The 27,866-nt window shown below is 42.6% G+C and overlaps 2 protein-coding genes across 3 annotated transcripts; both read right to left on the bottom strand.

Moving 5' to 3' along the window:
• Positions 1–293: 293 nt before the first annotated feature.
• On the bottom strand, positions 294–7,181 carry COXFA4L3 (cytochrome c oxidase associated subunit FA4L3). 2 transcript variants are annotated; one of them, XM_075897186.2, is made up of 5 exons: positions 7,035–7,181; positions 4,657–4,717; positions 4,256–4,344; positions 3,169–3,229; positions 294–1,290 (listed from the first exon to the last, which is right to left on the bottom strand). In XM_075897186.2, exons 2-5 carry the CDS (start codon positions 4,699–4,701, stop codon positions 1,222–1,224), a joined length of 264 nt encoding a protein of 87 aa, XP_075753301.1. In that variant the 5' UTR covers positions 4,702–4,717; positions 7,035–7,181; the 3' UTR covers positions 294–1,221. The 2 variants fall into 2 exon arrangements, with proteins under 2 accessions (XP_075753301.1, XP_075753300.1); XM_075897185.2 differs by lacking the exon at positions 7,035–7,181 and adding an exon at positions 4,888–5,100.
• A 287-nt stretch (positions 7,182–7,468) lies between these two features.
• On the bottom strand, positions 7,469–27,866 carry AFG2B (AAA ATPase AFG2B). Its single transcript, XM_006135047.5, has 8 exons — positions 26,293–27,866; positions 23,084–23,269; positions 15,416–15,574; positions 13,646–13,855; positions 12,976–13,203; positions 11,640–11,774; positions 10,341–10,466; positions 7,469–9,381 (listed from the first exon to the last, which is right to left on the bottom strand). The coding sequence occupies exons 1-8, from the start codon at positions 27,367–27,369 to the stop codon at positions 9,229–9,231; spliced, it is 2,274 nt and encodes a 757-aa protein (XP_006135109.3). The 5' UTR covers positions 27,370–27,866; the 3' UTR covers positions 7,469–9,228.

Raw genomic sequence — 27,866 nt, 5'->3', positions numbered from 1 at the left:
TACTGTCTGGAGGCAGAATGTGAATGACATAAAGAAGGAAGAGAGACCCTCTAAGGTGATTATTCCCAAAATTGAAGACACATAGTGTTAAATAACTGCCTACACATCTCTGCACTAATTAATCTTCTGAAAAAAATATATAATTAAACAGAATATACCTTATATAGGATCCTATTCCTAATTTAATTTTTTTTTATTTTCTCTTGCCACATGCTGTTAGGGCTGTCTTCTTTAGCTAGAAATAATTTTAAAATGGCTGCTGGGAATCTGCATTGTATGCTTAAACTTGTAGGTACAATAAAAAAGAATAAGACTTTATTAGAATAAATTGTATGTCCATTCCAAATTAATCTTCTTTTACTTTAATAACAATTCCTAAAGGATAAACAGCAGGAACTTATACATACAAAAGATTTGCTCTTGTTTCTCTACTACTGAAGTGCTGATAAATTGTCGTAGGGTCTGATCCTTCAAAAACTTTCACATGTGCTTAAATTTATGCATTAAGTAGTCCCACAGAAGTCAATGATACAACTACCACTGTGTAAAGTGAAGTGCATGTATAAGTCTCTGTAGGATCAGGACTAAGCATATCTGAATGGGAAGTCTACATTTTTCTACTACGCATGTATTTTATGACTGCTTATATTGCCATATACAAATAGAATCTTGGCACAAGTAGCAAACACCACTGAAATATGGAATTAAGAACTAAGAAGCTACAGACCTGAGTTTTTATTTTGGAGCGGCTCTTTTAAAATAATATTGGCACTTTCACTCCTTATGGACTCACTCCTGCTCTTTTTGAAATCACAGGGACTTCTGCAAAACCTAAACATTAAAATGTAAGTGCCCATTTTATTAGAAAAGAAATATAAAATTACAAACTATAACATTTTCAGAAGAAGAATTCAACATTCTAAAAAGCTCATATACGAAGGATTTTCCATCCTTTAATACGCTGTATATTGAACATTGTACAGCAAGTTAAACATGACTGTTGAAACAAGTACCTGAAAGAGATGCTTATTTTTGGACTGTGTGGATGTTCTGAGGCAACCACTAAAAGCAAAATGAAATTCCTCATCCAGAGTCCAAAAAGGTAGGGAGACCCTAAAAATGTAGCAGAAGCATTTCCGCACACTGATTTCAAAAGTCGAGTTTGTGCAGAAATGATTCCACTAGATTCATAGAGTTCATTTTTGAGGTAATGGCAATTTGTCATTTCATCATCTTTTTGACCTTCTCCAGCTCCTCTATGGATTTCCACTCCTGGTTGATTGTTACCAGCTAAAAAATAAAAATAACAATACAAAGAGCAAATTATTAAAAACCAAACCGTTATCTTCTCCAAATAAATCTGGGCTATGTCTATACTACACCCATTTGGCCCAAGAAATAGGCAAATGAGGCAAAACGTGGAATATTGCTGCACCTCATTTGAATAATTAATGAGGCTCCATTTTTGCACAAAAGCCTCTTGTGCAAAAACAGAGCCTAATTAATTATGCAAATTCCACTCTTTGCCTCATTTGCATTTTTTTTGCACAAGAGGGGGCAGTGTAGACAGCCCCAAAGTATCATTGAGCAATATACAATACAGGCAGTCCCCGGGTTACGTACAATATAGGGACTGTAGGTTTGTTCTTAAGTTGAATCTGTATGTAAGTCGGAACTGGCGTCCAGATTCAGCCGCTGCTGAAACTGATCAGTTTCAACAGCGGCTGAATCTGGACGCCAGTTCTGACTTACATACAGATTCAACTTAAGAACCCCAGGCATCCCCAAGTCAGCTGCTGCTGAAACTGATCAGCGGCTGATTCCAGGAAGCTCGGGGCAGGGGCTTCTTGTAGTCAGCCACTGGTCATTTTCAGCAGCGGCTGACTTGGGGACGCCTGGGGCAGAGCAGCTGGGGCGCTGCTGGGTTGGTCCAGTAGCGCCGCCGCTCCTCGGCGCTACTGGACCAACCCAGCAGCACCCAAGCTGCTCTGCCCCAGGCGTCCTGATTCAGCCACTGCTGAATCTGACGAGCAGTGGCTGAATCGGGATGCCTGGGGCAGAACAGCTGGGGTGCTGCCCGGTTGGTCCAGTAGCGCCCAGAGCGGCGCTACGGGACCAACTGGCAGCGCCCCAGCTGCTGTACCACAGGTGTCCGGAGCAAAGCCATGGAGCACGGGGGCAGCGGGACAGCCCAGACGCGCCGTGGCTGTTCTGCTGCCCTCGGGCTCCGTGGCTTTGCTCTGCTTTGTTCCCCGTCCCCCTGGTCTGCAGACCAAGGGGATGGGAGAGGGGGGGGGCAAAGCAGAGCCAAGCCGCGGAGGACGCGGCCAGCTGACAGCTGACCGCGCGCTCCGCGGCTTGGCTCTGCTTTGCCCCCCCTTGCCCCCCGTCGCCCTGGTCTGCAGACCAGGGGGACGGGGGGGGGGGGGGGCAAAGCAGAGCCAAGCCGCGGAGCGCCCGGCCAGCTGACAGCCCAGACGCGTCTGGGCTGTCAGCTGGCCGGGCGCTCCGCGGCTTGGCTCTGCTTGGCTAGGCTTTGCCCCCCACCCCCCGTTCCCCTGGTCTGCAGACCAGGGGGACGGGGGGGGGGGGCAAAGCAGAGCCAAGCCTCGGAGCGCGTGGGCAGCGGACAGCCCTGTCCGCTGCCCACGTGTTCCACCGCTTTGCTTCCTCTCCCTGGTCTGCTGGAGATCGGGGAGAGGAACGGCCCCGTTCGTAACTGCGGATCCGACATAAGTCGGATCCGCGTAACTCGGGGACTGCCTGTAAATAGAATTTTAAATAAAAACATTACAATATATGCACAGTAAACACAACAATCACAATAAATGTTTGCCTACTGAACCTCTCTCTCCACAAATATCTTAAGAACCATAATATTAGCTTATTTCTGATTTTATGAATACACAGGACTTACCCACATATTCTTTGTATCCCTAAAGCACATACTGAATTCAGTGTACTGTAAATGGGAGTTGTTTTTGCTTAGCACTTTGCAGAATTAGACTAGGACTGCAGATTTGATTGTATTCTTCATTATCATGCCGCTAGTTCATACACTCTAAATATATTAATATACATTAATTTAATTTCTAATTAAATAGAATGTAGTTAATTGGCACTACATTTGATGCCAACTTTTATGGACTACATTATTTTATTCATTACCTTTTGAGACTTGTTGGGATTCACACTTTCCCAAGGTTCTGGATTGCCAGACTTGTTAATACTAAAAAAGAATCATGAAAATTATACAAAAAAAACAAAGATAATGTTTTAAAGTTTGATCTTGCACATGCTTAATCATCTGAGTATTCTCACTAGCTTCCGTGTAACTACTAATGTGAGTAAAAACTACTTCCATGAATGAAGGTTTACAACATTAGACCATTAAAACTGGTAGAGAGGTTCGCTTTTATTTGTAGTTTGTATGACACTAGACATGCCATCATTGATTAATAAATAATAATATGTTGTTGTTTAGGTCACAGTTACTGGAAGACTTATCCTTTATTGCTAAGGGCCCTGTCATTCTGATCTCAGGTCAATTTTAAAGCTCCCATGGACTTCAATGTTGCAAGTGTGGGATCTAAATTAATAGCCAAATCATTTTAAAGAAATAAAGTAGTGACTGATAATGGGTATCAAAATATTGTCATCTAGATATAAGCAACAGCAGTCTGATATTTAACAATCTGATTTAAAATCTCAAAGAGGAGTCATTAATAAAATACCTCCAATGAGGGTATGAGAAATAAATTGAATGAGATGGTAAAGTGAAAGCAGACTCTAGGCTACTGGGTATTGGAAATGAGGTAATCAGCGTACTGCTCTCTAACCAGAAAAAATGTAAAAAGATAGATTTGTGTTGTAAAAACAATCCTTATCAACCCATTCCTTTGAGACATATTAAATGCTATTTGAATACACTTTAAAACTTTGCACAAGAACTTTTTAGCTTAAGCTAAAGTGAAGACAAAAAATAAACATTCTGAGCAACAACTTCAAAATATAATCCAGTTTGAGGAATAACAGACTGGAGTAAATTCTTTACAAAAATACAATAGAAGAATCAATGATCTGGAAAATTAAGACATCAATTTAAACGATCTTCTAAATTTCAGATTTTTCTTTATCCGCTCACCTAGATCCTACTCCCATATTCTGAAGTCCATGAGGTAATCAGGCAAGTGTATCTGTTCAGCAAAGAAAACTCAATACCAAGTATGTAACTCAGAGAAATAAGAAAGCTTACATCACATCACTTTTGTGGTGTAGGGCATACAACGAAGAACTTACAGCCCCAACTGCAGCACAGCCAACAAAACCAACCAAGGGAATGAGCTGAAACACAAAAAAGGAGAGGACAAGGATTTCAAGAACAAGAGGTCTCTCTTGATAGTCCATGCACACTGCAGACATGCATTAAAAAAACTTTAATGAAAGTGAAATCCTCACAAAGGCATAAAATATACACCCATCGCATCATCTCAATTCCAGTATGTCATCTTCTGCTTCCGCGTTTTATTTTAGAAAGTGCATTTTATTAATCTGGCAAATTTCACCTTCTAATGTAAGCTCCTTAAAAGGCCCTTCGGACGCTTTGAGCCAGAAAGGCAGATCGGATCATTGTAGAAGGCTCTTTTGAACACTTACTTCTTTGTATTTCCTTAGCATTTGGAAAAAGCCCAAGTTGGCCATAGCGGCAGCTGTAGACCTGAAAGAAAGGGTGCCCAGTTACAATTTTGTCATTAGTGGGTACCACCCCGGGCAGAGGCTATTACACTTGCTACATAATCCCCTATCACCATGCAGGTCCCAACCAATAACCCACTATCCCAGATGCGCTCTGCCGCTTAGAGGCAAAGGAGCCCGCCCTGCGTTTACCTGGCCGGGAGGAGAGGGGGAAAAGCTGCACTGCACACACAGCTTTAGTGTGGGGAGTGTCCAGCCTTTTATATAGCACGGCTCACACCCAAACAGGCTGGCTAGCTCCCAAGTCACGTAGCCCAGTGCAGAGATCGTAAAGCCTGATGCACAACTTCCCCTCGCAGTCTCCTGTCTGCAAACCCGGCAGCATGAGGCAGCGGCTCCCCCTGCGGGACACGCGGCGACCCGGGCTTTAGAGCGCTGCGAAGAGCTGGGCTCGCAGCTCCGCGGGGGGGCGAGTGTTGACTAGGCGGGGTTAGCTGCATGGGGCGTAGAAAGGGTAGGGAGCAGGACGGTGGTGGCTGAACGAGGCGCAGAGGAAGTAGAGCCAGGGCGGGGCAGGTTGCATGGAGCACAGAAGGGGTAAGAACAGGGTGGGGTTGGCTGCGTGGGGCACAGAAGGGGTAGGTGGTGACTGAGATTGGCGGCATAAGGGACAGAAGGGGTGGGGGCAGGGTGGGGCCAGCTGCATGGGGGTGCAGAATGGGTAGTGGGTGAGACAGGGTTTTCTGCATGGGGTGCAGAAGTGGTAGGGAGCAGGGCAGGCTTGTCTGCATAGGGTGCAGAATGGGTAGGGGCAAGCTTGGTTGCATGGGGCACAGAAGGGGGCAGGGCGGGACTGGTTGCATGCAGAAGGGGTTGCATGAGGTGCAAAAGGGATAGAGGGCAGGGCAGGGTTAGCTGCGTATGGTGCAGAAGGGGTAGGGGGCAGGGCAAGGTTGGCTGCAGGGAGCATGGTTGCATGGGACACAGAATGGGGCAGGGCAGGACTGGCTGCATAGGGCACAGCAGTAGAGGGCAGGGTGCGTATGCACCAACGGGAGGGTGAGAGGGAGGCTGCATAGAGGGAATGACGGGTAGAAGTGTGTGGAGTGGGATGGGCTGCATGGGTTGGTGGGGAATTTGGCTCCTTTGCTGGCGAAGGCAGTGGTTTAAGGGGGTGTGGCTCGACATGGCGGAACAGGGAGAGGGATAAAGGCGGGCAGTTCCTCTGGGGGCTGGTTAAAGGAGGGTGGCTCCATGTGGTTAAATGGGGGATGGCATGAGGGACGTGGCTCAACTGTGGCGTGTATAGGGACAGTAGTTTATAGGTCTGTTTGGAGAGAATGCTAGGGGAATGTCAGCAGCAGGCCTGGCTCCCCAGAGGGTAGCTTGGGAGGGATAAGGAGGTAGCTCTTTGGCCCCTGCACTCTTCCCTGCGCTAATGGCTCTCTGACAGGCAGGGTTCCCATCCCACCATCACACTTTGGAGCACCTACCTTTTGCCCATACTCACCCTAACTTGCTCCCTGCTTACCTACTCTGGGCTCCTTCCTTGCTTGCTTCTCCTAACTGCCTCCATTGGCTCCCTCACCCAACATGCCTGACCAGCCTCCTCTTTGCCTACCAACAGTGCTCCCTGATCTCCCCTCCTTGTTACCTTTCACAGGCAATAGCTAATGCTGGGGTAGGGCTGTGCGTGCAAGGCAGCCTTGCTGACACTTGTCCAGCTGTGCAACAAAGGCAGGGCAGTGAGAGGGGAGAACAGGAAGTTTTGCTATATGGTGTTTCCCTCCAAGTAGCCCCTGGCAGCCAGTAGAAGGAACTCCAGGGAAAGCCCAGCTTGCTCCTTGCAGGCCCTCTGCAGGAGGATGCCTTACCTTAAATGCTGTTGAGTGGCCTAAGGGGCATGGCACCCTCATTGTGATATGATTCACAATTTAAAGTATGAAGAGCAGTTGCTGGCTTTTTGCTAAGACTGTTTCTGGAACTAGAAGGCAGCAAGGGGGTATCAACACTGAGCACAAGCAAGAGGCTGCTGTATTTGGAGGTTGACTAGTTGATATTAATAATGGAACAAAACCTTGGGTGGATGGCTCAGATGGAATATGAAATACAGACTTCCTGATCACAGATGCTACCCACATCTGAGCAGTAAATTGTTGAATCAGTTTCTAAAACTCAGCTGGGTTTATGGGTTCCTGTATAATTGTAAGCCTGTTGGATTCAATCACTAGCCAATACATCCCGTACACAAGCAAGTTTTCAACTCTAGAACCCTCTAAAGCTGTACTCACAATGCTGGAAACACAGGAGATCAGGTAAAGTAATCCTTTCTAACTCACCTATATGTCTCTCATCACCATGGATCTTCAACAGCAGCCCTAGGGTTTTAGGGACCCTGCAGCAAGATGGTAATGCTTCTAGGTGCCAGCAACAGCAAGAACATCAGGGTACTCTTTTGGTGGTGGAACTAGTGGAGCTAATAAATTAAATAGCTTGAATCTGTGGCCAGCTTCTCTCTCTTTGCTGTCATCTCCAACTGCCATGGAATCTTCAAGGTCCAGCCACTATTTAGATAATTTTCTTGGGGTTTCATTACACACAACAGGAAAAAAGAAAATGTCCCATTCTGAATTTTAACCTTAGATTTTGTATTTTACTTGAGTTTCTTCTTACCACCTACAGAAGCATAGTCCTGGAGCTTTTCCCGGACAGAAACACAATTACATTTTTAAATCCCTTCCCTGACGAGCCAAAGGAGAAACAAACAAAAAAATACACCTGTAAAAATATTTAATCATTCCCTTCCAGATACTAGTATATTTTAACAAATTTCCATTTACAATGCAAACACAAAGAATGATGAAATATAGGAGCAAAATTGGGTACCGATTGACAAAATTCAAACTGCAAAAAGATTGTCCGTAAAACCACTGCTCCCATAGCACCAATTATTGCTTAACTCTTGACTGTAGGTTTGTAATTGTACTGATATCTGCTTGTTTCATTACAACAACTCTTTTGGATAAAACAGGTTCCCAAATTTAAAAATGTGCAGACCACCAAATGCAGTGCATTTCAGTGGTGCTATATACCTACAATAGCCAAAAGTGCTTCTGGCATGCCTGCTGCTAAAAATACTATACAAATATAAGTTATATGATACACATGCATTTGCAGATTGTGAGGCCCCTAGACATGAATTTAATGGTACACAGGTCTCACAGTTAATGGCACTTAGTATACTATACTGTACTCATACAAGGCAGCCTAACATTTTATTTATTTAGTATATTTTATGTTTTATTCTAAGGGCTCATCTACATTTGGAAATTAAATTTTGATAAATTTTCAGTAAGCCCCAAGGAAAAAAAGTCTTCACCATGCAAAATAGAGCTTCTTACTAGATTACTTTTTTGGTTTGTGAAAGGCTTGGCTTGCAAATTCAGACTTAAATATAGACCAAATCCACCTGCTATGTGGAAAAGTGTAACAGCGACACTGTAAGGGACCCTAATATTAAGCAAGTCTCTGTCACTCAAATTTAGTTCACATCAATAACAGGCCTCCATCAGGAGAATGTTTTCTGAAAATTCAGGAGCTTTAAAAGACATTGTTATATTTATTGCAAAAAAGATTTGAATGTATTTTTCCTTTCATGAGAAAGATTTCTGTAATCTAGAACAAGTAAAATCTTGCTCGAGTACATACAAACCCATAAAATTATAACATTACAAAGCAGCACACACGAGATACAATGCAAGCTGCAGTCCATAAGGAAAATATCTATGCTTCAAATTACGATTGCAAATACAGACTTGTGTAACAGCAATGAAAAGCAATTTATGCTCCTTTTTATTTCTTTATGAGGTATCAATGTGGCACAAAAGGGTTTTTTTTCTAAAAGCTTTATTCTCTGCTTTTTTACATTAGATATTTAGTTTTTGTCTAGCTTAGACTATTCTGTGGACTATGGGGAACTAGCGACTAGTGATCGTGACAACATTACAGTACAAAAATAGTAAAAATCTTACCGAAATGAAAAGTGACTTATTTGACTTTCAAAATTTAATTTTTGTCTACGTCTACTTAATTCATCAAGTGCCTTGGAGAAAATGAATCTTTATTAAGGATTTAATATTCTTGAGCCTTCAGTTAAAGGCAGTTTTCAGTATGCTATACAAATCCTCAAAGATTTCTGGAAATTGTGGATGGCCTCTTAGATTGTGTCAGATTTCTTACTGGTATTGGCCTTAACAGTGAAATTTTCGCTCACAGAAGTGCTTACTGACTGGGTCTTGGAGGTGGAAAGTCTATGGAAGACCATGCTTAATACTTCTAAACCAAAATCCAGCAGAGTGAACATGAATATATTTATTTCAATCCTTTCTACACTAAAGGAAAGGAAAATGTGCATCTTTGTGCGCAGGTTACTTTTAGATCTGTTACACAAAATAATATAAGATTACACAACAGATTAAAAAAAATCAAAACAACCGACAAATTTTTGCATGTCATTCTTCAAATTTTTCTGATTTAAGCAGATACTTCCTCTTTAAATAATTTTTCATAAAAATTCAAATCTGTGAGGGTTAATGATGGCATTACAGTCTTGAGTGATTTCACAAAATGCTCATGTTTCACACTAGTTGCTTCAAGTCCATTCTCTTGTAATGCCTGCAAAGCAGCCTTAAAAAACAAGATGTACAGAATTTGAAATATTTTCACTTTGTCAGGAGCTGACACATTACAAATCAATCTATTCAAAAACTTAAAAATAAAAATTAACATTATATCCTAGTCTTTCTTCCCGATTTATGTTAATTTCAGTAATAAATTATATGATGTGTAGTACAAGGGAACAATCTAAATGGATTTTAAGAAATGCTTTAAAAAGGTAAGGGATAGGTTCTGGAGCAAGTATTAGTAGTCCCTTATTCCACTTAACCTATGAATTTTGACAAAAATCGACTTGTTCAGCATCATTTTTTTTGGTCAGTTAATCCAAGTTTCTCAGCATATACTCTTTTAAATGCTACCCTCTGAGAAAGGAGAAAGTAAACAGAACTCAACAGATAGTGGTAAATGCAAGTGAGAGGGGAAGAGACACTCTGGCAGTGTGCTGCCACCATGCTCCACAATTTTTGGAGGGGGAGGTCTGTGACACAGAAAGAAAAGGCATTCTCCACAGCAAACTCATCTCCATACACAGTAGTTCCTACTAAAGCAAAATTAATTAATGCTCCATACTTGCATTATTTGAAGACATTTTTGAGCACTGTATGTTTAAGGATAGGAGCTCTTGACAGAAAGCAGGACTGGGTTTACCCTACTCCCCAAAAATGCAAACCAGTAAAGTTGCATTATCTGCCTTCTGTATATATTTTCTCTGCCGTAAAGAGTTCCCAGACTTCACAAACTGTCTCTTCAGGGCAATTAATTCTGCACCTAGAGCTAACAGGTTCCTTATTTACTGGGTATATGTTACACATACAACATATTTTTTTCACTCACCTTGTATAAAATGTTGGGAATTTATCTTACATCCTTTTCATTAAAAATAGAGGAAAAATATGAAATGCCTTAGAATTTTCTATAATTGGGCCTCTCCATCTGAAATATTCACTTACCCAACAAAAAGCTCTTACCTCCTTGCAGAGAGTTTCAATATCAGCTCCAGAAAAGAGTTTGGTTTGCACAGCTAGGTATTCTAATGACACATCAGAATCTACTGGGATTTTTTGTGTGCAAATTTTCAAAATAGAAAGCCTTCCCTATGATACAAGCACATTACACAAAGATAAAGGACAGTCACTTATGTTCTATTTGTTTTATTAAAAGCATTCATGTAGGCCTATTTTCTGCCACTTTTATTCGTGTTGCCTAGTACTGCAAGTTCTATGCTCAAATCTATTACAGTACAGTAATAAGGAGAGAAACATTCTGCTTGAGATAAACTATCAAGAAAAATCCAATTTACCATAGAGTAATCACATGATGCATTCAAGCAGTACAATAATACAGCAGTTGAAAAGATTTCATTGGCAAAGTTCAATAATTATAATCAATTGAGTATCTTGACTGAAAACTACCAGTTTGACCAAAATTCTTGTTGGGCTGCCAACTATCTTCCTTGTCTGTAGGACAAGGGGCTACAATTTTGCTGCAATATCCTTACCAACCCCAATAATTTTCACACTATCTCATGATGCCTCTTAAAATCATGAATTGGTCTTGGTGCTTTTGGACTTCTTCTATACCTTGTGCTCCCACCCCTAATTTGGTATAGGCTATTTGAAGTACTAGAATTTAAGACAAAGAAGCACAAAAAGAATGTAGAATGCTCAACCATACACGCTATGTTGGTTGGTTGGCTGGCATGCTTTTTTCTTTTTTAGTAAGGAGATTGGCAAGTCTATGAACAAAGTTTGCAGCTATGTTTATGGTTAAATTGTTTAATACTATCCATTTTAAGTTAATTTCTTCAGCTGCTGATACTTTTTCCAAAATTGTAGCCTTTTGGATTTAAATCGTCCATACTTGCTCTCTGCTGACTTTTTCTGGAAAGTTTCAGAGAATCAGTTCAGTTTCTAAGAACAAGGCCAGTAATATAAACTGACCTAAGCACAGGCAATTCTGGTATTACTCAATCTGAATTATTGATTTAGGAAATATATATCATCAAACATTCAAAAGTAAGGAAGTTCCAGAAATGCCAGTGCTTTGACCATAGTGGGTGAAGGGTTACATTTTTATATACATTTTAATTATATCCATGCTGTTTTCATATTTATTTCAAAAGCTAGATGTTTGATAGCTAATCTACAGTGCAAAGTTACCCACTCTTGTATACATTATAGTACTATGCCTCTTTTTGTTGTTAAAAATAGTATACCTACAACTTCACACCTCTATGTAAATTTGTGTACAGATTTATAATGCATTACCTTCTGGTCTGGAGGTGGAATATAGATGATCTTGTCTAACCTTCCAGGACGCAACAAGGCATCATCCAACATGTCTGGTCTATTTGTTGCAGCAACTATCATAACATTTTTGTTCAAAACTTCTTGAAACTCTAGCTGAATGAGATTATACGTGCAGCAAATTAGATATGTATAGAATGTTTTATGCACTTTGGATTACAGGACAAGCCTAATTTGTAAGTATCAATTAAGAGGAGACAAAGAGAGGCAATACAGGCAATAAATGCATATATCCATATTTAATCACATTCCTTTTTGGTACAAACATGTCTGCTTTGTGTAGGCCAATATACCAATATGTAATATAAAATGCACGTGGAACTTTTTTGGGGTCAGAGTTTAGCAAGACTGTGCATATCTGAGTGTAGAGAGGACATAAGACTGAAGTATCACAGAAGTGTTTCAATGGTCTATATAACTGTTTACAAAGGCAACAAGTAGTTAAAAGTGTATTAAAACAATGTGTGTAAAAGAAAATACTGGATGCTATCAATAGGTTGCCAGAGGCAGCAGAAAGAAGATTTTTTAATCCGTGAAGGCTAATGATGTAGACTTCTGGAGCAGTGGTTCCCAACCTTTTTTATGCCATGGACCAGCAAACTCACTCACAAACTTTTGGTAGACCAGCAACATTTAATTCAAATATTTGCATATTTGTTATAAATATTTTATTTGCAAATAAAATGTTCCATGTCCACTTAGCCCCAACCCAGCTCCTTGCTCCCCAGTGCCTAACACCGTTTGACCTCCACTCCATGCCCTGAGCTTCCTTTGACATTTTAACCTCTGACCTGTACTGCTCATGCCAACACTCTGTTGCCCTGTGACTCCACCATCCCCTCACCCAACACCCCATCACCCCCATCCCCACTCTCCCCAGAGAAAGAGACTGCCCCCTCTAGAGAGTGTGGCCATCACTGCTGCACGGGGAGGGAGGGGGCATGAAGGAGATGGCCACTCTCCCTACCCAAGCACATCTTGCACCCTTGTGGGTGGGTGGGGGGGAACGCAAAGCCCCAGCTGGGCCACCATTACTGAGTCAGGAAGAGGGAGGGAGGCACCTTCTGCTCTTCCTCCTCCTGCCACTACTTCAGCCCCATTGCAAAAATCAGCCACTACAGCTGCTGGAGCTGAACCACCGCAAATAGCCAGTTTCAGCTATGGCAGCTGATGTGGCATGGGAGCCAGTGGTTCTCGGACTGGCACCAGTCTATGGACTGGAGATTGGGAGCCGCTGTTCTGCAGCACCTCAGCAATAAAAATGAGTCTTCTTCCTGTAAAAAGTGAGCGTACATACCTGTCTCTCCTTTTCATTTTGTTCTTGACAATCACTTTCAAGCTGTAATTTATTCTCTCTTCTCTCTGTGACTTTAACTCCAACGCCATCTAATTCATTAAGGAGGACAGAAAGAACCTTCTCAGAGGCACCATGTCCAGTTCTGCAGGCTGATCGAGATCCTAGGATAGAATCAATCTCATCCAGGAATATTATTGCTGGAGTATGTGCTCTTGCTTGCCGAAAAACCTTTTATTAGATTCATAAAATAAACTAAAGAATTTGTAATGCATATGTAAGTACCACCATGTCAACTGACAACATTTGTTACATATTTTTTGTACTTATACTTAACTGTTAATTCACTTTAAATAAATATTTATTTACAACATTCAATGGAGAACCACTTTGGATTACATTTACTGTATAGCAGACTCCAGGCTCCTAACTGAATACTCAAGTCAAGCAAAGAACAAAAAGCAACACACAATTGGTAGATTAAATGAGTTTGAAAAATAACTTAGGGCCGTATGTTCAGCAGATGTAAATGGCAATAGCTCCACTGAAATCAACTGAACATTACCATTTTAGATCGGATGAATATGACCTTAATGACTCAAAAAGCAAAATATAGTAGTGAAGAATTCTTTATACAAAAATAAAGCAAATTATATGTGATTAAAAACCAAACCTGAGATAAAATCTTCTCTGAATCTCCAACATAAGGTGAAAAAAGGTCAGCACCACTAACAGAAAGAAAGGAACAATGGCAGCTTGTCGCCACAGCCTTCACCAGAGTGGTTTTGCAACATCCCGGTGGCCCATAGAGGAGAATACCCTTTGGCTGAGACAGTCCCATCCTCACAAAAGCCTGAGGAAACTTCATAGGCCACTCAATACTCTGTAAATACAGAAAGGGTGAAACATTTGCAGTGATTTACATACGCCAATAAAATTAGTGTTCACAGCACTACTCTACCTTGTTGCATTATTGCAATTGAAGTCAATGGACACACTCAAATTTTACCCTCTACAGGCAGTCCCCGACTTAAGTGGATCCGACTTACGTCGGATCCCTAGATACGAACTGGGTGAGGCAACTCCCGCACATGCGCAGCAGCATTCCCGGGGCTCGCTCACCTGGGTCCTAGGATCCTCCTCCTCCTCGGGCCGGCTCCGACTGGGGTCCCGCAGAGCTGCCGGGCAGAGGAAAAGTGCCTCCCCACGCCCGCTGCCCCCCCCTCCCCTGAGCAACAGGCTGCCGAACAGACAAAAGCAGCCTCTCTGCCCCTCCTCCCCTCTATACATGCCGGGCTCCCGGAGTGCAGCAGCGTCCCCGGGGCTCGCTCACCTGGGTCCTAGAATCCACCTCCTCCTCCTCTTCGGCCGGCTCCAACTGGCCTCTGCCTGCAGCAGCTGGCCACAGGGACAGGGATCCCGCAGAGCTGCAGGGCAGAGGAATAGTGCCTCCCCACGCCCGCTCCCTCCTCCCCCGCGGCCTCGCATCCTGCACGCCTCCCCCCTCCCCCCCTGCCAGCAACAGGCTGCCCCCTCCCCTGAGCAACAGGCTGCCGAACAGCAGACAAAAGCAGCCTCTCCGCCCCTTCTCCCCCTATACATGCTGGGCTCCCTGGGCAAACAAAGACTCCACCAAAACAAACAAAGTGCTGGCCTCATTGTGTTAGCAAAAAAAGGACCCTCCTCCTAGAACCCTAGGTGGTGTGTGGAAATAAAGCTATTAGCTCAAAGCATGGTGCAGAGCTGTTTGGTATTTGATGAGTTACTCCTTTAGTCCTGCGTTTGTCTCAGGGACAGAAATAGATGTGAAATCTTCTGAACAGGGGAACAGACAGCAAAACAAACATTAGAGGGGAGTTAACCTTTCCCTATGCTATCCAAAACTAAAAAAAATGTTTGGCTAGAGTTTCCCCTACAATATGTACCAGTTCCGACTTACATACAAATTCAACTTAAGAACAAACCTACAGTCCCTATCTTGTACGTAACCCGAGGACTGCCTGTATTATAACAGACAAGGCAGTGGGTAGGAAATTCTCTGAGAAGGCATACTTGGTGCCTCTGGAACTCACTTTCCCCTTAGTTTAAAATACTCAAACGTATAGATTGTCACAACCGGGCTGAGGATAATTGCAATGAGCTGGGTATATGTACTGCAGTGTCTGCCCTCTAATGGCTCATATTAATTTTCTATGGTATGCTCCTGGGTGACATTTTGAGATTGTAAATTTAATTATTCAGAAAGTGCTGTCTATAGGCAATTTTAGTGTGAGCTGAAAAAATAAAAATATTAAAACATGCTTTTGTAATTAGGATAACATTTTAAGTAAGAATTAAAAACTGATGCAATTCCCATAAGAATACTTTTCAATACTGCAGCGTATAGAACAGTTTGAGGTAAATGGGAGAAATTAGTTTTGTTTAAATGTGCTTTGTACTCTACCTGTTTTAACTTTAATTTCACATCTTCAAGACCACCAATTTGGTCCCAAGTAACAGGTTTAAAATCAATTAGTCCAACACTGCTTCGAAAGGAAGATGGCTGAATTTTTTTAAAAGCTTCATGGAAGTCTGCCATGTTAATCAACATGTGAACTGAATCCTGAAGAAATGCACAAAAAAATACTGGTTTTTTTCCTTTGCATCATTAATAATTGTTATAGCTCCATTAGATATCCCGAACATTTTACAACAGGTCAGATATAATTGACAAAGAAGAGAACCCCTATCCTAAGGAATTTACGTACAACAGACACAAGTACGAACACGTGCTAACAAAGTAGTGTGCATTCACTGTGGCTGGATATATTTTTTGTTAAGGCACAAGGCTGGACACTTCTGTAGGAAACTGATGTTTGAAAGAATATACTTGCTTTTCTCCAGAATCTATGCTAGTTCTGCCACATGGAATCCTAGCAGGGATATTAAAAATAATTTAATATGGTAACTGTGTATCTGCTAAAAATCTGAGCAGTTATACACACTGCGGGCTCTGCAGTATAAAGCTTAATGTCTACTGCACAGCCCATAGTGAAGCCCTCTTCCTGGAAGTGGAACTGCCAGCTCCGGCTGGCTCAGCTCCCAAGGAGGAGGCTTCACTACAGCAACGAAGCCACCTCCCCAGGGACCAGCTGAATTTAACCGATAAGCTGATGCTTATCGGTTAATGGTTAAACTCTAACATCCCTGTGAGGGAAGTTGTTGATAAACCCAGAGTTTGGGTTCACTACATATAGGATTTCTGGCTCATTCTCAAAAATGAGAAAAATGTCTCCATTTACTCACGTATCTGTTCCAGTACATACAGCAGAATGCATTTAGATCAAATATATGGGCCAAAAACATTAACATAACTCAGTCACTGTCGAATATTAAACAGCATTAAATCAATGTTTCTTCTAATTTTTTTCCAGACATGTACAGAATATGTTTTATGTGCACCAAGGCATGTGTGGATGTACATCACCAGTAGAAACATGTGTTGCTGGCTGTGGGCGTTCTGCTCAGTTAGGTGGCATTTGAATCTTTCCTGGGTGGCCACCCAAGAGCTCAGCTTACAAGGAATGCTGTGTAAAATAATGTCTGTGGTTTGGTATACAGAGACCTCAGCCTGTTTAGTACCCGGGCACATACAGGCAGTCCCAGGGTTACATGGATCCGACTTACATCGGATCCCTACTTACAAACGGGGTGAGGCACTAGCTGCTTCCCCTCAGCAGACCGGGGAGACGCGAAGCTAGAGCCCCCCAGCAGACCAAGGAGACGCGACGCTAGCGCCGCCCCAGCAGACCAGGGAGACGCGGAGCGGCTTTTCTCAGCAGACACCTCAGCTTGAGAATAAAGGACTGAGAGAAGTGAGGTGTGGGAGAATAAAACTGAGCTCTGGAGAAATGTTTGGCTAGAGTTTCCCCTACAATATGTACCAGTTCCGACTTACATACAAATTCAACTTAAGAACAAACCTACAGTCCCTATCTTGTACGTAACCCGGGGACTGCCTGTACTCTATTAAAAATTATTTTAAATGTTAATAAACAAGGAAGGAAAAATCGTTAAAGCATTTGAAATGTAAAATATTATAAGGTTTTAATTTTAACACCATTCCTTGCTCCCTTTACTTTTAGCTGAAAAACGTCTACAGAAGGAGAACCCTATTTTGTCAGTCTTTCAGATATCAAAGATAGTCATCCATGTCACCTTTCCCTTTTGGAGAAAAAGAGAAGTTAGTTTTGACGGGCTAGAACTGCTGTTGAATTTGGATCCCACAAGGTACTTGGGATTCATCTATAGCTGGTAGAGATGGTGATGTAACATAGGTCTCTCCCTATGCATCAGGGTCCAAGAAAACAATGGGGATGGTAGCCATTATGTTAATACTTGTTCTAGTAACTAATATTTCCTCACAAAAAGTCTCCTTCCTTAAGGATGCACAAAGAAAATTATGTGCAAAATAGCTCATCCACTCATCATTTTGTCCAAAAATTAGGCCTACTTTTTGACACGCCAATTTTGGTCTATTGATTTCTGGTTCCATACTTTTCTTGTTTACTAAGCATAATCTTAACAGAGTCTTTGAGTTATACCAATAGGGCCTTTTTGTTTGGACTAATTCAATTTGTTTCCTGTTCATACTATGGCAAAGCTATGGCTGTGCCCAGGGGTCCTGCATTTCTGGCAGATAGTGTTCAGCCTCAGAGGCTTGCTGTGTCCCAGCACACAGCCTCTTTCTTTTTCCTAGAGGCAGGGTTCACAACACATTGAGCCACAGTCATCACAGGTTAGTCCCTCTGTAGTTCTGGTCTCCCTATCTAGAGAGGGACTCTGTAGTGGTGTGGGCAGGGTGGGGGGAACCCAGGCCCACTCACTACTCCAGGTTCCGGCTGAGGGACCCTAAAACAGCAGTAACAGATGGGGTTTATTCTACTCCCTGTCTGGCAACTACCTCCCTGGGCAACTTCCCCAAACGATCCCTCCCAGTACCTTTCCTCTGGTACCTGATCCTCCAACACTCTTTTCCTGCCTTGCAGCTCCCAGTTCTCACCCAAACTCCTCTCACTCTCAGGCTACGTCTAGACTGCAGTATTAAATCGGAAAAAGATACACAATTTGCAGTACGCAAATTGCATGTCTTTTTCTGATTTACTTTCGAAGAGGCTTTTCCGAAATTTGGCACGTCTACACGGCGCCAAATTTAGGAAAAAAGTGCTCTTTTGACATATCCCTTATGCCTTGTAGAACGAGGTTTACAAGATTGGCAGAAGAGCACATCTGCTTTTTAAATTTTTTGGGGGGAAAAGCGGATGTGTTCCTTGAACACGGCATTGCTTTTCCGGGATACATCCAGTAATGCAGCCTAGACATAGCCTCCGTACTTCGGCACCTTCCTTTTTCCTCATGTGCCACCTAACAGAAAAGGAGCCCTTTTAAACAAGTCTCAACTGGTTCTTTATTGGCCCCAGGTGGTCTAATTAGCCTGACTCCCTTTGCTGTGGAAGGCTCCTAATTAATCCCAGATATTCTAACTGGCCTGACTGTCCAGACTGCTTCTGGAAAGTTCCTGCTGTGTCTACGCCAGCCCCTGTCAGTTCACTCAGGGAAAGAGACCTACTTAGTCTAAGGCTCACATACTTTCCTTCTAGCACTCTTTTGGAACCCACTGACCTGACCGTCACAATACCTTTTCCCCATCAGTATTTGTAGTTATAGGCTACTGTGATATCTTATGAATTCTCATGTAAACTTAATTTTAAAAAGTACAACTAGGGTAAAACTGTCAACCCAATCATCACAACATATCCTCTCACCTCACACATTTACGGAATACAGGCTTGCAAAAATGTTGGGTTATGAATCTATTTTTCATCCTCAGATCTCATCAGATGCCAGACTGATCCCTGGTAGTATTCAATGTTCTGCATAGTCTTCTCTTCTACATTAGTAAACCTTGTAGCTATAGTTCACTACCTACTGCATTGACACCCAAGAAAGAAGCTTAAAGACAGATAAGATTCCAGTATTTCCTACCATGTAATCTAAAATGCCCTGTGTGAGTTTTTTTTATACTAGTAGTAGGTTCTACTGTTGCTACCACCAGTGGTGATTTAGGGTTACCAAGTCTGTAAGTATAAACACAGGCTCTACTGGCAGTGTATGAATCTGAGACACAATGTTTTCTCAGCACAGTGCTAAAAACCTTACTGTCTGCAAGCTATTGGACCTTCCTCCTTCTTTCCCTCTATTGTACAATCTCCTGCAGCCTGGCAAGCTACCTCCGTATCACATTTGCTGTAGACTACAGATTTCCTAATAAAACTTAATAAGCTGCACTTTGCAGATGAGCTGGTAGAATAGCTGCGTCTGTTTGGACTACAGGGCTCAACTTTATTTTAATTACTTTAATTACTTAATTTTAATTACCATTTTCAATTTTTGTGCAGGATCCATGTGATGGAGGTTATATAAATAAAATTGTCTGGGGAGGAATATAAATTGCTCATACATTTCCTACAGTTCCTATGATTACAGAGATACTCTGGATGTTATAGGATCATAGGACTGGAAGGGACCTTGAGAGTAAGTATTATTCTAGACCATTCCCGACAGGTGTTTGTCTAACCCTCTCTTAAAAATCTCCAATGATAGAAATTCTATAACCTCCCTAGGCAATCAAGTCCAGTGCTTAACCACCCTGACAGTTAGAAAGCTTTTGACAGCATCCAACTTAAAGCTCCCTTGCTGCAATTTAAGTCCATTTCTTCTTGTCGTATCCTCAGAGGTTCAGAAGAACAATTTTTATTACTCATGCTGATGACTGTTATGTACTTATATACTATTATCACCAGGGCTCGACAAACGATACAATCTACTTGCCCATGGCGAGTAGATTCCAGCCACGCACCCCGTTCATTTGCGGCGTGTGCATGCGCATTGCAGCTCTTGCACATGCGCAGTACAGGGCTGGCGAGCGGTTTTCGCCGCCGTTTGTCAAGCCCTGGTTATTAGATACCCTCTCAGTATTCTTTTCCAGACTAAACAAACCCAATTTTTTCAGTCTTCCCTCATAGGTCATGTTTTCTAGACCTTTAAGCATTTTTATTACTTTTCTCTGTACCTTTTTGCAACTTGTCCACATCTTGCCTGAAATGTGACATTTAGAACTGGACACAGTATTCCAGTTTAGGCCTAATCAGTGCAGAGTAAGAAGAATTACGTCTTATGTCTCACTTACAACATTCCTGCTAATCCATCCTAGAATTATGTTAATTTTTTTTTGCAATGGTGGTACACTTTTCACTCATATTTAGCTTGTGGTCCACAAGCAGATCTCTTTTTGCAGTATTTCTTCCTAGGTGGTCATTTTCCACATAGTCATTTCCCATTTTATATATTTGCAGTTGATTGTTCCTTCCTAAATGGAGTACTCTACATTCGTCCTTATTTAATTTAATCATATTTACCTTAGACCATTTCTCCAGTTTGTCCAAATCATTTCCCATTTTATATGTTTGCAGTTGATTGTTCCGTCCTAAATGGAGTACAGGCAGTCCCCGACTTACGCGGATCCGACTTATGTCGGATCCGCAGTTACGAACGGGGCCCCGGAGGACACGGAATGCGGGACCTCGCGGTCCTGCCGCCCGTGTACTCCGGGGCTTTCTCCGCGTCTCCCTGGTCTGCAGACCAGGAAGACGCGGAGCAAAGCCGTGGAGGGGCTCGGGCAGCAGGGCAGCCCAGGCGCGCCTGGGCTGCCCCGTTGCCCGAGCCCCTCCGCAGCCTTGCAAAGCCTTGGGGAAGCCGGCAGCGGGGCAGCCCAGACGCCCCGCGGCTGTCCCGCTGCTGGCGTCCTCAGAGGCTTTGCTCCCCGTCTCCCTGATCTGCTGGTCTCCAGCAGACCAGGGAGACTGGGAGCAAAGCCGCGGAGGACCCAGGCGGCGGGACCGCGGTGCGTCTCGGTCCGCCGCCCACGTCTTCCTGGTCTGCTGGGGTGGGGGCCGCAGCTAGTACGCCCCCCCCCCCAAGCAGACTAGGCTTTTCTCCGAACGCCTGTGGCAGAGCAGCTGGGGCGCTGCTGGTTCGTCCCGCAGCGCCGCTCTGGGCACTACTGGACCAACCCAGCAGCACCCCAGCTGCTCTGCCCCAGGCGTCCTGATTCAGCCGCTGCTGGTCAGTTTCAGCAGCGGCTGAATCAGGACGCCTGGGGCAGAGCAGATGGGGTGCTGCTGGGTTGGTCCAGTAGCGCCGAGGAGCGGCGCTACTGGAGCAACCCAGCAGCACCCCAGCTGCTCTGCCCCAGGCGTCCCCAAGTCAGCTGCTGCTGAAACTGACCAGCACTGACTACAGGAAGCCCGAGGCAGAGTTGCTCTGCCCCGGGCTTCCTGGAATCAGCTGCTGATCAGTTTCAGCAGCAGCTGACTTGGGGACGCTTGGGGTTCTTAAGTTGATTCTGTATGTAAGTCGGAACTGGCGGTTAGTTTCAGCAGCGGCTGAATCCGGACGCCAGTTCCGACTTACATACAGATTCAACTTAAGAACAAACCTACAGTCCCTATCTTGTACGTAACCCGGGGACTGCCTGTACTCTACATTCGTCATTATTTAATTTAATCATATTTACCTTAGACCATTTCTCCAGTTTGTCCAAATCATTTTGAATTCTATCTTGAAAGCACTCACAACCCCTTCCAGCTCTGTATCATCCACACACTGTATAAATGTACTCTCTACTCCATTATCTAAATCATTGGTGAAGCTATTGAACAGAACCAGACTCAGAATTGATCTCTACAGGACCTCCACTTGTTATGCCCGTCCATCAGGACTGTGAGCCATTGATAGCTACACTTTGGGAATGATTTTCCAAGCAATTTTGTATCCATCTTACAATAGCTCCATCTAGGTTGCATTTCCCTAGTTTGTTTATGAGAACATCTCAAGACAGTATCAAAAGGATTAATAAAGTCAAGATGTACCACACCTACTACTTCTCCTTTTTCCACAAAGCTTGTTACCCTGTCAAAGAAAGTCGTTAGGTTGGTTTGACGTGATTTGTTCTTGACAAATCCATGCTGTTACATATCACTTCACTTTCTAGATACATGCAAATTGATTGCTTTATTATTTACTTCATTATCTTTTCAGGTAAGGAAACTAATTACTCAGGCTGTCCTTATTTTCTCTCTCTGTCTTGACTTCCACCCCACTCTGCCTCGCTGAACAAAGGAACATTTGAAGGCTTTTCAAGTCTTTCTCCTAGCTAGCCGTCAAAGGGGTGTGTGTGGAAGTAACAAACAATGCTTCCTTGAGATCTATATCTGCATCATCCCAGAAATATTACTCCTGTGCCATGGGGAACTGTAAGGGCTCATCTACACAGCAGTGGTATTTCAGAATAATGTTATTCTGAAATAACATTGTCAAAATAATTGCATGTGGTATAGACATGGACTATATCAAAATAACGTCCAACTGGAAGACTTCTTACTCCAATTCCTATAACCCTAATTTTATGTGGAGTAAGGGAAGTTGGAAGAAGAGTGCTCTCTCTCACACTTCCTGCTGTGTAGACAGTGTCAAAAGCTGAAATAAGCTATTTTGTCTTAAACTATGGAATTGATGTTGCTCAAGTTGCGTAGCTTATTTTGGCTTTAGCCCTGCTGTGTGGACGTGCCCTAACTGTTCTCTTTTGGCCAGTATATTCATGTTATATTAGATTAGTAAAATAAGTCAGTATTTGTGCAAACCACAAACTACTACATAGTTCGCCTTATTAAGAAACAGAATTTTATATAAGTTGACTGTAGCTGATAAAAAGTTCATCTTAAGTGGAAAAAAACATATAGCATTTGCTCTTCAATTAAGAACTTATGTTCCCAGCCTTGTACAACACTAAATAGCTTATGGAGAGAATACAGATATTCTACATTGACTTTTCACTCAACTTAAGGCATGGCTTGAAAGACTATAGGAAAGCTTATAATTACATCTATAATGCTTGCTTGCTTGTTTTGAATATTCTCACGTACCTAATTTATCATCATATATATTAAAATAGAGTGGGGAAAAGTGATAAATATAAATAATGATATCTTTCTGGTTTAAACTGACTCCTTACCAAACAGCTGCGCAGGACAGCTTGCATAGCAGCTTCTCTGCAGAGTGCTGTAAGATCAGCTCCAACATATCCAGTTGTCATTTCTGCTAGGTTAATCAAATCAACATCAGTGGAAATAGGCATATTAGAAGTAATCAGCTGTAGAATAGATCTTCTCTGTTTAAGTGTTGGCGTTCCAATGATAATCTAAAACAAATACCATAAATGGAAATTTATCAGTGTTTTGCTATTCCTCTCTCATCTCTGCAGACCTAGACAAGTCACTTATATTGTTCGTATCTTGGACTCCCTTGCATCAATTCTCCTCCTTTTACACTGTTTGACAAGGGACTAATTAATAGCTCTATAATCCTTTGAAGATATAATGAACTGTATCAGTACTTTTCATTTACACATACATTTTAATTTGAACAAATGCATGTTTTATAAAGAATGCCACTTAGTGTTTAAAGATTAATCAATGGGAGATTTAATAGTGAAATAATAATTTCTTTGGAACATAAGAACACAGGAGGCTAGTGACAACATACTTTTCTATTTTAAAAAACTGTACAGGCCACAAGTCAAATAGAAAAAAACCCCATGGAGAATGATTACTTTAAACTCTGTAATACATGGACCAAAGAAAACATGACTGTACAAAAATGTAATTCAGTAGCACAAAAAAGGACCAATAGGTGTATATGAATAAAATAAAAATGCGTAGAGAATGTGCATAAATTACTGAAAATCTGCTAAAATTTAACCAAAATTGTGTATTTCATTAAATGCTGCAAAATCCTTAAAATTTAGATAAGCGTGAATGTAGTTCAGCATAATTTATCTAATTTGAAGGATCTGGGATAACGCTTGTGAATGACACATTTTAGGCCATCATCCTGGAACAGACCCTTGCATCGAGATTGTTGCAGGTTCAAAGTTTTAGAGAGTGCATGGATAAACAATAAAGGAAACAAGGATGCATCATTTTGCTAAATGTATTTTTTGTCAATTTATTTTGACAACTGTAAGTTAGCATTTGATGTTTGAGATAAGACACAATCAAAGATGGTATATTTTGTAAAAATAATGAAGCGAGTACCTTAACTAAAATGGGGCTCTGGCTATAGAACTCTGCTATTAAATCGTTCATAAAAGTGACAAGTGTCAATTGTGTGTGCGAATTAGTATGATTCTATCTGTTCTTAGATTTTAGAACTACCTCTATTAGACATGAATATCATCAATTTATGCACAATCCAAAAAGTCCCTACAACCATGGTATCCAACACGCTAGCCACATGTGGCTATTTGGCCAGTGAGTGTGGCCAGTTCGGTATAGCTATAGACACTATACTGGCTGCTGCTTCAGAACTGGTTGGAGACCATAGCCCTAACAATGTACTACTTTTCATTTTTAGATGTAGTTTTAGTGCTTGTGAATGGTGCCCCACTGAAATAATTTGATTTTGTCTATCTTAATACATTATTGATAATACAGTCTGCTATTTCTACCAGCAGCTCAGCTCATTTTTTAGGCCAGGCCTATCCTCGAAAAATTTTGCTGGTGTAACTCCAAGCATAGATACACCTTATATTGGCCATTAATTGCATTTGAAGTAAAATTTATACCTGTTCAACAACCAAAATGATGAATACCAGCAAAAGTACTTTTATGCTGCATATCTGCATATCCAGTAGATTATGATCAATCAGTCTAACATCTTGTGTAACACAAACTTCTTACAGGACTTCCCTGAACCAATTCATATTTGAACTGAAGCAGCTCATTTGGACCAATCTTGTTCAAAACATTTTCTGTGATAGGAAGGGACATGGTGGATTTTCCTAACTTGTGCCAATGGTTACTTACCCTCACTGTTAAAAATGTATGCAGCATTTCCATTTGAAAGTCAGTTTCCAAACACCCTTGTCTACTAGACTGAAGATTTTGTTTGCCATGTAGAAACTTGTGTATGGAAATCACTCCTTAGCCTGCTCTTTGTTAAGCTAAATAGATTGAATTTTTGGACTGTATCACTGTAAGGAAGGGTGGAGAATCTATAGCCCACGAGTGGCTCCATCCCCCAGCTTAATTTCATCTTGCCAGTGACAAGTCTCTGAACTGCAGGCCAGAAGCCCAGGCCCCTCCTGCAGGGCTGGAGCATGGAGTCACCCATTTAAGCAAGAGGTGTTTTTTTTCTTTTCTACCTTGACAGCAGGTGACCAGTGAGGGGTTTGTTTGTTTGTTTGTTTTTTGGCTTTTCACTTGGGAGCAGGCAAGTAGTGAGGTTTTGGGTTTTTTTGCTTTTGTGGCTCCCCCAATTGATTTTTTTTTGTGGGTAAGTGGTCCCAGACAAAAAAAGATTCCCTGTCCTATTCTAACACATTTTTCAAATTCTTTAATCATTCTGTCAGCTCTTTTCTGAACCACTTCCAAATTATTAACACCTTTCTTGAATTGTGGACACTAAAACTTCAGTATTCCACCAGTAGTTGCAAGAGTGCCAAATATAGAAATAAATTCCCTATTAACTCAGTATTCCTGTTTATACAAAGAAGTATAGCATTAATGCTTTTGGCCAGTGTCACACTAGACACCTCTGTTCAGCTGATTATTAACCATAGCCCCTAAGTCTTTTTCAGCCACTGCTTCCCAAGATAGAATCCCTCCCCCTATAAATATGGCCCATGTTCTTTATTCCTATTTTTTGTTTGGGTACATTAATAAAAACACACATTGCTTGTGCATCTTACCTGTGACCTAGAGCAATTATTTATTCTCCCAAACAGTGTGTCTGCTGCAGACTATATCAGTGATTGTGAACCCCTAACCCTTCCATTTATAGGTTTCATAATGTAATTGTCAGTTAGCCCATTTAATGTGCAACAATTCTGAATCATTCCAGTTTTTAAATCAACATAGTATGGTTCAGTTAATGCCCTACATTAGTGTAAGTACAGATTTAATACGTGCTTTTTAATCAACAATGTAAAAACCAAGAAGGGGAAAAAACCCTACAAGCCTAACTATAAAGTAGCAAAAAGGTAACTTTTCCTTCTCCTTTGTGGGTCACTGATCTAACCATAAGACATAGGGCATCAAATCTGATCACCGAATGTGACATTGCAGAACACCATCACTAGGCCCTGAAATGATTTTTCAATAGAAAAATGACAAATGGTATTGAAGTGTCAGAAACTAATCAAGAAGAACAGACTTTTCTCACCTCTTGGTCAAATCTACCATGTCTCCTCAGTGCAGAATCTAAGGCATCGGGCCTGTTTGTTGCTGCCATAACAACCATCTCATTTTCACTGCCTATGCCATCCATAAGTGTTAACAATTGAGCAACAATGCGATTTTCAGGGATGCTGTTCGAACTTCCCCGTTTAGGGCACAAAGAGTCAATTTCATCAATAAAGAGAATGGTTGGTCCTTCGCAGGACAATTCCCTGCCTTGTTCAAAAACTCTTCGCAAATTTTCTTCACTTTCTCCAGGCCTTGAGCCATATATAGCTGGACCACTGATGCAAAGTAAATATGCTCCCACTTCCCTTGCAACTGCCTTTACAAGAAGAGTCTTCCCCACACCTGGAGGGCCCACCAACAGTACTCCACTAAGGACAGAGATACCCAACTTCTTGAAGGTTTTGGGGAAATGGAAAGGCAAAACAATTCTCTCCTTCAAAGAGCTGCCCAAATCATCCATTCCTGCAACTGAAATTTTTGTGGTATCATTTGACAAGTGTCTGTACCATTCTAAAGTGACCACTTCTTCAACATTTATATTAGTTTTGGGGGTTATCAGGCCAGCTTGTTCTGTAAATGGATCTACAGACAGTATTTCAACACACACCACTGGATTTCCAGGAATTGGGGCAGCAGTAACAACATGGTGAAGAGAAACATACACATTTCTCAGCAGCTCTTTCACTATCTCCTGCAGTGTTGCTTGTGGGGTGGCCTTTTTCAAGGCAAGATTCCTAAGTACCACTTTCACTATTACTTTTCTCAGCGGGTGACAGGCCAAAAGCTTCAAGTGGCTGACACTCAGTGTGAGACTTTTCAACTTGCTTGCAGTTAAACCTGAAGTTCTGCATTTCAGATCTAGCTGCAGGTAGCCATCAGTCACATCATGCCTGGGCCAAGCAGTGCACAAACAGCAGCCACCAGGAACCGTGATCTTGACTGGGGCCCCGAGCCTGGCTCCCAGAGAGGACAGAGTGGCGGGTCCCATCCTGCATCTCTGCGTGCCTTCGTCTCCCGGATCCAAGGGGAGCAGCTGTAGGCGAGCAGCCGCCATAGCCGGTATTACTGCGGGTGCTGGCAAAGCACATGCAAAGGGAGCCCCTGGCAAGCGCAGAGGGCCGGGTTCGCCCACGTCACATACAGGGGAACCCCCAGACAAGCACTGGCAGCTCGCTGCCCCCCACCGACCCTTCCCCGCGCCTTACAACCCCGGGAGGGAGGGAGGGATGCCCCCCTCCGTTACAGAAGCGCTGGGTGGCTTCTCGAGTACCCCAGAAACCCGGGCACGGGGCAGGAGCTAGGTCCGGGGCAGCCGGAGACGAGCGGCTGAGCAGGTTTCACGCAGCGAGGAGACGCTGCCGGCGCGCGGTCCCGCCAGCGGGGACCAAACAGGCGCTCCCCGCCTCAGCAGAAAACGGCCTTCCTTCCGCCCGGCTACTGAGCATGCGTACTGTCAGCCGAGCGTACGTCACCGTCTCCTGCTCGGCCACGCCCTTGAGCTAGGAGGGAGGAGTGCGTGAGGGGCAGTTCATTGTTCCCGCCGCCGGGGCT

This window comes from Pelodiscus sinensis, chromosome 14, assembly GCF_052426305.1.
Source record: "Pelodiscus sinensis isolate ZL-2025 chromosome 14, ASM5242630v1, whole genome shotgun sequence".
Taxonomy (NCBI): Eukaryota; Metazoa; Chordata; order Testudines; family Trionychidae; genus Pelodiscus; species Pelodiscus sinensis.
The sequence above is the reverse complement of the archived record's forward strand: the minus strand, read 5'-3'. Positions and strand labels throughout refer to the sequence as shown.

Bases quoted from the DNA above. Each gene is read 5' to 3' on its own strand.
- AFG2B (XM_006135047.5), bottom strand. From the start codon at position 27,369: ATGGCGGCTGCTCGCCTACAGCTGCTCCCCTTGGATCCGGGAGACGAA. The intron at 23,270-26,292 runs GTGAGAAAAGTC...TATTTGTTTTAG, and splicing joins ATGGTAGATTTGACCAAGAG to ATTATCATTGGAACGCCAAC. The intron at 11,775-12,975 runs GTATGTACGCTC...AATCTCATTCAG, and splicing joins AAAATGAAAAGGAGAGACAG to CTAGAGTTTCAAGAAGTTTT.
- COXFA4L3 (XM_075897186.2), bottom strand. From the start codon at position 4,701: ATGGCCAACTTGGGCTTTTTCCAAATGCTAAGGAAATACAAAGAA. The intron at 4,345-4,656 runs GTAAGTGTTCAA...TTTGTGTTTCAG, and splicing joins TGCTAAGGAAATACAAAGAA to CTCATTCCCTTGGTTGGTTT. The intron at 3,230-4,255 runs GTAAGCTTTCTT...ATTCTTTTTTAG, and splicing joins CACCACAAAAGTGATGTGAT to TATTAACAAGTCTGGCAATC.